The sequence below is a fragment of the Melanotaenia boesemani genome, chromosome 7 (genome assembly GCF_017639745.1).
Source record: "Melanotaenia boesemani isolate fMelBoe1 chromosome 7, fMelBoe1.pri, whole genome shotgun sequence".
In the NCBI taxonomy this organism is placed as follows: domain Eukaryota; kingdom Metazoa; phylum Chordata; class Actinopteri; order Atheriniformes; family Melanotaeniidae; genus Melanotaenia; species Melanotaenia boesemani.
Window position 1 is genome coordinate 5671462 of NC_055688.1, and position 12237 is coordinate 5683698.

Sequence of the window (12237 nt, forward strand, 5' to 3'; positions counted from 1 at the left end):
AGCTGGAAAAAGCTGACACAAAGAGTTCAGAACAACCATGAAAATGAAGTGAATTCTTACAGGAAATATCACCTATGTTCAAGCTATTTAATGTGTAAAATGTGCTTATAAAAATCTTCTGCAGAACAAACTCAGTTAAGACAGTTAAGGCTTCATCATTAACTTAAATTTGAGATTTTATTTTAGCCTGCAGCTGACAGAGTGCTAATGCTAGCTACAGCTAAAGTCTGTAGTCAGTTATTAATGTTAAATAAACGCACATTAACACGTCGTTGCATTTTGCTGCCACCAGGGCCGTATCAGAAACATAAGGAACAATCTGAGCAGCTGTGATTGTCTTGGTGATTGATGTCCAGACTTCTCCCCGACCACATTCGCCAGCTCAACCGGGGGGATCCTGAGGCGTTCCCAGGCCAGTGGAGAGATGTAGTCCCACCAGCGTGTCCAGGGTCTCCCCCTGATGGGGCGAGCCTGGAACACCTCACCAGGGAGGCAACCAGGAGGTGTCTGAGCCACCTCATCTGGCTCCTCTCGATGCGGAGGAGCAGCGACTCTACTGTGAGCTTCTCACACTATCACTAAGGAAGAGCCCGGCCACCCTGCGGAGAAAACTCATTTCGGCCGCTTGTATTCGCGATTTTTATTTTTAATGTAACAATGAATGTAAAAGCTCAGTCCTTTAATCCCAGTCAGCATCAGACATGATGTTTCTCAGCTGTCAGATTCTGAGGCTAAAATGATGCAAAATGAATGTATGAATAGATATAGCAGCATAAAGGTCGACCAGAAGAAGAAAGCAGAATTTATTACTAACAGAACTTTGTAGAAATAACACACAGATCAACAGTGACCAAACCTTTTCTCATCTACACATAATTCTCTCAAGTCTTGGCTTTCAGAAGAAAAAATATTGTTATTGAAACAAACACACAACAGAAACTATTTCCATGTTTCCACTTTTTCCTCATTTCCAGTTATTCCTGCTACTATTTACCTGCTATCCTCACTAAACCAACTCCAGCTCAGCTGCTTTGTGGCGCCACCGTGCATCAGAAACGTCTTAGTGATCTTTTTATGATGAAAATGTGATAAAAAATGGATCATTGTGGATTTACCATAAAGAGACTCTGAGTAAACACCACGTTTTGCGGCTGGATTGTAAACCTGGTTGGGAAACTTTTGCAGATCACCTAAAGGGTAATCATCATCACAATTTACCCCACAAAGTTTTAAGGGTTAAACTCTGTTCTGATGAGATGTAACTGAGTTAGACTCTGTCCAACCCACAGCCGTTTAACTGCAGGTGAGGTTTTCTCTGATGGATTCTGGATGAAAAGATGTTCGTATTTGTGTGTGTGTGGAATCTCACCGGTGTAGACGAAGCGTCCCGGCGCTCCTTTGCAGAACTGTTTGGACTTGTAGGACAGCGTTACCTCCACGACTCCGGGAATGTGTCGCGGGGGAGTCTGGACCCGGATGGCGTGTGGGGTGATCAGCTGCAGAGACAGAAACAAGGTTACTAATCAAACCACACCTAACACGACATGTTATAAATAAAACCTTTTTTTTTCTTTTATCTAAAACGTGAAACAGGACCACGTCGACATCCTGCACAGATACCAGGATTACTTCTTCATCTTCTATATAAATATTGCTGATTGAATATTTTTATCATGTTTTCTTGTGTTTCCTCAATAAAAAGAGAAATAAAAGCGACGCCTCCAAACCGACACAAGTCCAGTAAAGTAAGGGTTTGATGAAGATGAAGAAAGTTAAACAGAACACACGCAGGGATTCTTTAGATGATGATTGTCATCATAATATGAATATATGAACTATAAACATTCACTAATTCATCTGTAATAATGAAATTAAATTTTTAATATAGCTATTATTCAGTGTTGTTGCATCTCAGTTTTAGTCTTAGTTTTAGTCTTCAGGACGAAAATGTTTATTAGTTTTAGTCACATTTTAGTCATTTCTCAGTTTAATAGTTTTAGTCCAGTTTTTGTCAAATAAAAAAAGTATTAGTTTATAACAAATTAATTTAGGTCAATAATACGTATTAAAAAGTGGAATCAAGGTTGACAGTTTATAACAAGTAATTCATAAAACAAGTTAACTTTAATGCTTTTAGATAATAACCAGATCCTTTACCAGACTAACAGCTTTAGCCGAGACTTTCCCTTCAACTGCTGACTGACGGGTCGCAGAAATGTGCATTTTTAATGTCGGACAATCAGTCCTTGAACATTTTTGTCTCGTCAATGAAATCTCACAAACGTCTTGTCGTGTTTTTATCATCAGAGGGCCATTTCTAGCTCGTCACCGTCTCGTTATCGTCATGAAAAAAAGGTTCATAAACTAAATAAATGCGTAATTGTCATCGTTGACAAAAACAACACTGCTATTATTAATGTCACTGTATTTCTCATTGTGGTGATTCTCATTATTATTATTATTATTATTATTATTATTATAATTATTGCATTGATTTGCCTTTTTATACTTCTACCTATCTTCTAAGAGTTAGGAACTTTCTTATTGTACATGTGTGTATAAACCATTAACACCGTAATGCTGCTGAGGTTTTTATTAAAAAGGTTTTTTAATAAAAAAACTGACTACAACCTGGATGGAAATTGAATAGAAACAGACTGGAAACTGGCTGGGAACAAGTTGGAAACTGAACAAAAACTGACCAGATAAAGACTGGAAACTAACAAGAAACATTTTTTTCATTCTTTTTCCTTTTGGTTCTAATTGTTTGTTATTTTCTTTTCTTTTCTGTTACTGTTGTTCGGATTTTTATGCAAATACTGTCACAATTTCCATAAAAAAAATCCATCTTCATCATCTACAGTAATGTGTCTGCATTATATGAAGGGAATGTTCACAGGTGTCATGTTCAGACTCGGAAACACATCAGAGCAGAGGCAGAAAACTAAACTTCTTCTGATCTGGGTCAGTGAGTGTTGAGAGGGATGCTGGGCTGCTCGCCGCCTGATGGCGTTGATCAAAGCGAGGTGCTCCGGCGGCGGCGTGCGGAGCTAAACGTGGGCTCCTTTCCCGCCAGGTGTTCTGCTCTTCTGGACCTGCTTCAATATTTCATGCAGCGCCGTATGTGCAGCTCCTCCTGCAGCTCCATGAGATCCACATCTGCATATTTCTGGGGACACGCTGATGCAGGTGTTTCTGCACTACGACTGCATGTTTGTGTTGATGATGATGATGTGGAGGATGAAGGTGTGCAGCTGTTCAGCACAAACTGATTCCAGATCAGTTTAAAACTGAGGTGTTGTGTGTAACAGTAAGTGACAGCAACAGAACAAACTGATTTAACATCAGGAGGAAACATTTATGGATCACTGATGGGGCCTCTAAGGCACCAACTCAGGGGCCCGACAGCAAAAGTCGCTGCACCCTTCCTTCTGAAAGTCACAGAGTTCAGATGAAGGATGACTGAGAGGAAGAAAGAGGAAGTCAAACTAGTCCCATAACATTACGTCAGTAACTTTGTTTTGTTTTTTTAAAAAGTGTTTAAAAAAACAAACAAACAAATATGTAACTATTCAAAATAACTTTACATGTTAACACATTACAACCAGAACAAACATTAATTCTATTCAATTCAACTTTATTTATACACAACAACATTATCTCAGGCTGGTTTTAAAGACACAGTTCAATTGTATCGAGTCTGTTATAATCTACTTATAATCCAATTAAAACAAACCCATCATGTGATCCACGTTAGTCTGATTAATAAGACCTGCTTTCATATAAACTAAGGAAGCCAACAGATCACATCAAAACTTTTCTTTAATTCAGTCATTTATCCTGAACTGCATGATGAGATGGTGGAGAGGAAAACCTCCATCAGAACAAGAACCGGGAAGGAAAACCTCCATCAGAACAAGAACCGGGAAGGAAAACCTCCATCAGAACCAGAACCAGGAAACAAAACCTCCATCATAACCAGAACCAGGAAGAAAAACCTCCATCATAACCAGGACCAGGAAACAAAACCTCCATCATAACCAGAACCAGGAAGAAAAACCTCAATCAGAACCAGGACCAGGAAACAAAACCTCCATCAGAACCAGAACCAGGAAGTAAAACCTCCATTGGAACCAGAACCAGGAAGGAAAACCTCCATCAGAACTAGAACCAGGAAGAAAAACCTCCATCAGAACCAGGACCAGGAAACAAAACCTCCATCAGAACCAGAACCAGGAAGTAAAACCTCCATCAGAACTAGAACCGGGAAGGAAAACCTCCATCAGAACCAGAACCAGGAAGGACACCCTCCATCATAACCAGAACCAGGAAACAAAACCTCCATCATAACCAGAACCAGGAAACAAAACCTCCATCATAACCAGAACCAGGAAGAAAAACCTCCATCAGAACAAGAACCGGGAAGGAAAACCTCCATCATAACCAGAACCAGGAAGGAAAACTTCCATTGGAACCAGAACCAGGAAGGAAAACCTCCATCAGAACCAGAACCAGGAAGGACACCCTCCATCATAACCAGAACCAGGAAACAAAACCTCCATCATATCCAGGACCAGGAAGAAAAACCTAAATCATAACCAGGACCAAGAAGAAAAACCTCCATCAGAACCAGGACCGGAAAGAAAAACCTCCATCATAACCAGAACCAGGAAGGAAAACCTCAATCATAACCAGAACCAGGAAGAAAAACCTCCATCAGAACCAGGACCGGAAAGAAAAACCTCCATCATAACCAGGACCAAGAAGGAAAACCTCCATCAGAACCAGTAAAGAAAACCTCCATCATAACCAGGACCAAGAAGGAAAACCTCCATCAGAACCAGTAAAGAAAACCTCCATCAGAACCAGGACCGGAAAGAAAAACCTCCATCATAACCAGAACCAGGAAGGAAAACCTCAATCATAACCAGAACCAGGAAGGAAAACCTCCATCAGAACCAGGACCAGAAAGAAAAACCTCCATCATAACCAGGACCAAGAAGGAAAACCTCCATCAGAACCAGTAAAGAAAACCTCCATCAGAACCAGGACCGGGAAGAAAAACCTCCATCATAACCAGAACCAGGAAGGAAAACCTCCATCAGAACCAGAACCAGGAAAAAAAACCTCCATCATAACCAGGACCAAGAAGGAAAACCTCCATCAGAACCAGTAAAGAAAACCTCCATCAGAACCAGGACCGGGAAGAAAAACCTCCATCATAACCAGAACCAGGAAGGAAAACCTCCATCAGAACCAGAACCAGGAAAAAAAACCTCCATCATAACCAGAACCAGGAAGGAAAACCTCCATCAGAACCAGAACCAGGAAGATCTGTCTGGACCAGTTCATCAACATTTTGAATGCAGATTTTTACCTTCAACCTTAGAGACGTAATTATGTTCATGCTCAGACAAATCATTAAATCTATCTGCACGGATCACTTTTGTATTTATTTATTTATTAATCAATGGGCTCCTTTAATGTGATTAAAATCCAGATGACCCAGCTATCCACCAGCACTTGAACGCACCACGTATTTGTGGAACTGTGAGGATTCTGGAGACTGAAATAAATCTCAAAACTCCACAAACTGATTCATGCAAAATAAAATCTGATCCCTGCATCTCAAGTGATGCTTGCACATGCATCAATGATATGAGAATAAAAAGGAAAATGATCAAATCTGTCAGGTTGAAGGTTAAAATCTGTGTGATGATTTGTGCAGTTTATAATGTGTCAAGTTACTGTTGGAACTGTTTGATATTTTTGTGTGGAATTAAACACATTTGCAAGAACCCAAAGTTACTCATAACAATGTTTACACATTTCACACTTCCAGACAGGAGACAATAAGTGACCACTTAAAGAAGAAAAAAGTACAACTCTGCCACAAAAAAGACAGACTGTCTACAAAGAAACACAATCAGCCACAAAAACAAAGAGACAAACACAAAATTACTCATTTTATTGACTAAATGTCAGAATTATGAAGGACAGGGCTCAGACGTGCTCCTGATCCAAAGCAAAACGTAAGAATTTAGCATCAGAACAAACAATGTTCACCTTAATGTTTCAGGCGGATCAATAAACAAACGTCTTTTAGCAGAAACATCTTCACTTTCGTCTGTTTTCAGAGCTGAACTTCATACCGTAAAACCCTGCATGTATGTAAGATGAGAAGTTTTCTCTGACCTCGCTCCAGACCAGCATGGTGCCGAAGACCACCTGCAGCCCGTCGAAGAAGTTGTCCCCGATGAGGATGACGGTGGCACCGCCGGTCGTCCAGCCCTCGCTCGGACTGATGGCTTTGATGCAGGGCGTGGCTGCTTCGGAAACACAGCAACATGACAGCAACATAAGCAACAGAGTTACAGAAACCTGGATCACAACGTCATCTTTTCACATTTTACTTGCAGAAATGTTAAAACCTCATGATCTCAATACGATCCTGATCTCACATTTACAGGATTATTTGCAAATCTGCCTATGAAGCATTGGTTCTGCTGGAGAACCGGTTAATCTGACCTCCTTTAACCGGGCACAGAGAGCTCTCAGTCAGGTCGCTCACCACTAACACATGCAGGGATTGGTTTTTCCAAAACCACGCTGATCAATAGGGAGCTCCACATCAACGGTGTCTGCAGTCAGAGTCCTGGCAGACAGGCAGACGGATGGACTCAGAGCTGCGAGGAAACAAGACAATCCTCGGCTTTATGGCCTCTTCCCAGAGCGGAGGCGTTTTACTGAGAGGACGAGCCGACATTCCGGTCAGACTGAGCTCCTGATCTATAAAGATGCATTCAGAGGCTCCGTGAAACACCTCGGCTCCAATTCTCTCTTTTGTGAGTGGGAAGATGACTTTCTACAACAGGTTGCAGACTTGATAAGTTAATGGACGACATTAGAAGAATCATTTTAATTGATTTACTTTGGTTCTTCAGTACAGCTGAAAACAGTCGGGAGGTCCGAACAGGAAAAGCATAAGAAGCACAAAGTAAACGTAAAAAAAGATTTGAGACAATTTAAAAAGTCATCAATGACATCCTGTTGAGGTCAGACACAAGTTCTTCCTGTTGGACCTTTCAGTGATTATGGATTTTACTTGTGGTTCCTAGAGGTTCTAAAAGTAGAACAGGACCCAGAACCTTCAGTTATCAGACCCCTCTCTGTGAAACCAGCTCCCAGTCTGGCTTCAAGTATCAGACCCTCTCTCTACCTTTAAGATCATCTTCTAGAGATGTGACGTTGATGAACGAAACGATTCTTTTGAACGACTCTTTTAAATGAAGGATGGAAACCGATCCACAGCTGTGAGCCGTTCATTTGTGAGCCATTCTTTTTATGTACAAATTTCTGACACTGCCTTCATCAAATCAAATCAAACTTTATTTATAAAGCACTTTTCATCCCATAGGCAACACAAAGTTCTTTACATGATTTAAAACATAAGAACAAAAACACTCTACGAAATCTTTCACACATTCACACGCACACACGTATACACACACATGTCAAACCCATGTGATAAATCTTAGCAGGCCTGGCTTGGTGACCCTGATCCATCCCTTTAGTCCTGCTGCTATAGGCCGAGCCTGCTGGGAGATGTCCCATGATGCACTGGGCTCCTCTCAGCTCTCTTTACTCTCCACGTAGAGACGTTGTTAATAATTTGTGTTTCTCTTCTTCTTTCTCAGCAGGTATCTTTGCTAGAGTTATGCTGCTTGTTGATCCTCTTTCCTGACCTCTCCACCCCCAACTGACCCAGGCAGTTAGCTCTCCTTCCCAGTGCTGGTTCTGATGGAGGTTTTCCTTCCCGGTGCTGGTTCTGATGGAGGTTTTCCTTCCCGGTGCTGGTTCTGATGGAGGTTTTCCTTCCCGGTGCTGGTTCTGATGGAGGTTTTCCTTCTCTGTGCTGGTTCTGATGGAGGTTTTCCTTCCTGGTCCTGGATCTGGTTGGATTTGTTTTAATCAGATTATAATTGGACTACAGTCAATTGGACTGTGTCTGTAAAAGTTCCTTGAGATGATTTTGTTGTGAATTGCTGAGTTTTGATATATAAATCGTATATTTAGAGTAGAAACTGATGTCAGAGGTTTTATCAACATTTCTGAATATCAAGTTTTTATCTCGTATATCTCATTATTTATTTTGCTGTCCTATTTTATTCATCGTGGTAATGTGTATGTTCTTCACCTGACATGTCTCTCTTCTTATTGTGTTCCTTTTATTTTTTATCCATTCGCTTGTGTTTCTTTCTTTCCCTCTATCATCCCCTTACCATTACTCGTAAACATGTGTGTGTGTGTGTGTGTGTGTGTGTGTGTGTGTGTGTGTGTGTGTGTGTGTGTGTGTGTGTGTGTGTGTGTGTGCGCGTCAATGCACTTGTCTCTTCACACAATATTTTGTTTACAATATTACATACAATATTTTTATTTTTGCATATTTTTTATTCTGTAAAGCACTTTGTGCTGCATTTATTTGTATGGAAAGTGATTTATAAATTGATTTGTTCTAATTGGGCCAATGTTTATTGTCTGACATCATTGATTTGAAGTCCAACTTTCTGTGACCAGCTTAAACTTTGGCTTTTGTTTCTGCTTTCTGTTGGGGTCCAAACCGGCAAAACCTCCATCGTTCCTAATGGGAAACAAATCTGGACCAAGTCAGAGTCTTGTAGTTTAGTTTTTACAGCTTCAGCTGAAGTTACAGAGTGTCTTAGAAAGTGCTGCTTATTAATAATGAGAGGAGTTTACAGCAAACTTCAGAACCAGACTCTGAGGTTCTGTCCTGGCTCTGAGCTGCTGCAGTAGCTGAAAACAAACCAGATATTTCCAGGGGACCTTTAGAGGCTGCAGACTTCGGGGCCCTTGTTGCATGATCCCTCTGGTTGCAGCATCACGTCTGAAAGTCACTCTGAGTTTCCAGATGAAAGAAAAGAAACGGTGCAGCTGCTGCGGTGGGTCGAGGCTTTTTCCCGCTCTGAGGACTCGATTGTTGTTTCCTTATTAATTTCCCTCTTTTGTCGCAGCAGTAAACAAACAGTCCAGAGGGTCTGGGGGGTGGAGGTTGTGGAGCAGGGGAGCTTTCTGAACACATGAATGGGGCACAAAGACGAGGAGCAGGCGGTGGAAAGTTTTATCAGGGAGACGGGAGGCTGAGGGCTGGCGACAAAGGAGGGAGCAGATGTTAGGCTTTTTATCACCTCTGAAAACATCCCAGTCTGGAAGAGATGAAAGGCCCTGAGCTTCCCTCCGTGGGCTGAGATACGGGACCGGCTGGTAAACAACAGGCCCAGTTTGGCCCCTGCAGGACTCCATACACAATGTCTCTGCTCACGATTACTCAGAATCAGGTTTGATTTAAAGTTTCTTGAAGGTCTCCAGGTGTTTCCACAAGTGAGAAACATCTCAGTCTGACAGATTAGTGTCAGGTAGCGTTTGATTTACAACTGTGGACATGCCAGACAGGTGGGGACTCACTCCTTCCACAGGAGAACATCTTATCCTGGTTTTTCTTTGATCCACTTCTTTATCAGGTCTGATATACCCACAGAGTGATAAACACCACCCGTCTGGTGCAGCTAGGAGGTTAAACCAAATGAGACGATTACATCAGCAGCTTCTGGAAAAAAAAATCTGACTTCTGAAATGAGTCAGGACGGTGTACAGAGCTCGTCATCTAAGGGTGGCGCAGGGAGAACTTTTGAAGTCTGGCCAACTGTTTTAAGGGGTTTGTTTTACTCCTCTGTTTGTCCCAAAGGGGTGGGGTTTAACCAGACAGTAATGAATGTTGGACATTAGGACATACATGAACAACAGGTCAGACAGTGGACAGTGTTTTATTAATGTGGACGCGCCAAACAAGTGCCGTTTGTCAAACAGAACTCAATAAATTTTTCTGAGAATGTTTCAACAAACTCCACCCACCTGGCTTGTTCCAGGCAGATCAAATTAAACACCATCACACTTTCTGCTGAATGCATGTTTGCTTCTTTAACCCTCAGAGGTGTCATGGTTTGGCTTTATCAGAGAGTACCTTGACGAGGATTTCAGCCCTCTCTTTTGTTACATCTTGTTTAATTCAGTCTGAATAGCTGCTGCTAGTTAAGCTCCACCCTCTTGGCACTCTAAGTGGGTCGAATCAAGTGAGAGCGTCACGTCATGGCTGGAAGTGGCGCACATAGGCGGGAGGGTATTTATGAGCATGGGGACAAGAAAAAGTGGCGTAAAAGTTTACAACATCAGAGGAAATGTTTCCGCTCCGCTCTGCTTCCAGAGTTCGGTTTCAGAGTGTGAAGTTTACAATCTGATGATGTCTTTTATTTGTGGATGGGAAGAACTGAGCGTTTGTTCACTGCTGCCTGAATGTCCAGCAGAAACACAGAGTTTCATGAGGAGTGGAGCTTTCATTCATGTCAGCTGTTTAAAGTTCCTCTGGTTCTTGTTAAATCTGAAACCAAACCTGAATCACAGCTTAACCCTTTAGTGAGCACATACTTCCTATCCTCAGACTTCCCGTCTTCAGATTTCCTATCCTCAAACTTCCTATCCTCAAACTTCCCATCTTCAGATTTCCTATCCTCAAACTTCCCATCTTCAGATTTCCTATCCTCAGACTTCCCGTCTTCAGGTTTCCTGTCCCCAGATTTCCTGCCCTCTGACTTTCCATTCTCACACTTCCTATTCTCAGATTTCCCTTCCTCAGACTTCCTATCCTCAAACTTCCTATCCTCAAACTTCCTGTCCTCAACCTTCCCATCTTCAGATTTCCTGCCCTCAGACTTTCCATTGTCACATTTCCTATCCTTAGACTTCCTATCCTCAGACTTCCTGTCCTTAGACTTCCTATCCTCAAACTTCCCATCTTCAGATTTCATGTCCTCAGACTTCCTATCCTTAAACTTCCTATCCTCAGACTTCCCATCTTCAAATTTCCTGTCCTCAGACTTCTTATCTTCAGGCTTCTTATCGTCAGACACACTTTCTGTCTTCAGATTTCCTACCCTCAGACTTCCCGTCCTTAGACTTCCTGTGTTTGTGATTACACTGGAATGTGTAAAGTTCTGAATGAGAACTTTGATCTGGATCCAGAGATCAAATCTGTGGGTTCTGGTGGTCTTGAGAGGCTCTGAGTGACATCTTACCTTCAGAGGGGTCCAGGCGTCGAGCACGGCGGCCATGTTTGGAGTTGTTGTGGACGAACATGTTGTCTGACACGGCGAGCACGTGACCATCCACGTTGACCGTAGTGGACACCACCACCTGTAGGAGGCAGCTCAAGGTCAGTCAAACCTCTTCCAACAAAATCGATCCAGTTCTGGGTCTGAGCCCAGGGATGAAACCAGTTCCTTCTTACCCGTCTAGATCAGATAGAGGTTCTAGGTCTAGTTCAGAGCTAAGACTATGTCTCATAAAGGATTTGATGCTGTAATGATTTGGTCTGATGTTCTCAGTTGGTTCATAGGATAAACAAGATCTGAAGAGGCTCAAGAACAGGGGTGTCAAATGTATGGCCCAGAGGCCAAAACCAGCCCACCAGCAGGTCCCATCTGGCTCGAAGCATGAATTTGGTGAATGTGAAAAGGTGATAGACAAGATTAATTGCAAATGTTTAAATAAAAGTGACTGTATTTCCTAATTTGTCTACATAAGGTTTTTTTTTTTTTTTTTTTTTTATAAAACTAAAACATTTCCAAAGCAGGGGGATAACTTGTTCTATCTTTTCCATCTTTCATACTTAATAGATCTGACTTCAGTTTGTATTATAAGGTGAGTCAGTTCAGGTGATCAGGATTACTACACACACGTTACTCTGATCATAGTGTAAAATACTATTTCTTTCAGTTCCAGATACCTGGGATGAAATGTTTCGTAATTTTGTAGATCAATTTTTTATTTGTTAGTGTAAATATGCAGAATAAATTAAATAAATATAAATAAAATATTCATTATATACATATATATATATATATATATATATATATATATACATAACACTTTTCAAAATTAATAGAATCTTAAAAATAGAAATTTAATTGTATAAAAAGAATTGTATACATACAAGATGTTTTTAAAAATAGGAAATATAGATTGATTTTATAAATTTATGTCTAACTATTAATATTTGATAGTTATATATATATATATATATATATATATATATATATATATATATATATATAATAAAAATAAATAAAATATGTAAATGCATCAATAAAATACAAAGAATGAATT

The 12237-nt window shown here is 40.9% G+C and overlaps 1 protein-coding gene across 2 annotated transcripts in view; it reads right to left on the reverse strand.

Moving 5' to 3' along the window:
* LOC121643379 (transcription factor COE3-like) overlaps positions 1 to 12237 on the reverse strand; it is a 175717-nt gene that overhangs the window by 53733 nt on the left and 109747 nt on the right. The window contains exons 8-10 of one of the 2 annotated variants that reach the window (XM_041990765.1): positions 11148 to 11265; positions 6196 to 6326; positions 1370 to 1496 (exon numbers count right to left, since the gene is read on the reverse strand). In XM_041990765.1, coding sequence (XP_041846699.1) covers positions 1370 to 1496; positions 6196 to 6326; positions 11148 to 11265 — 376 coding nt within the window. Of the gene's footprint in view, positions 1 to 1369; positions 1497 to 6195; positions 6330 to 11147; positions 11266 to 12237 lie in introns of both variants that reach the window. The other variant, XM_041990764.1, reaches the window with a different exon arrangement.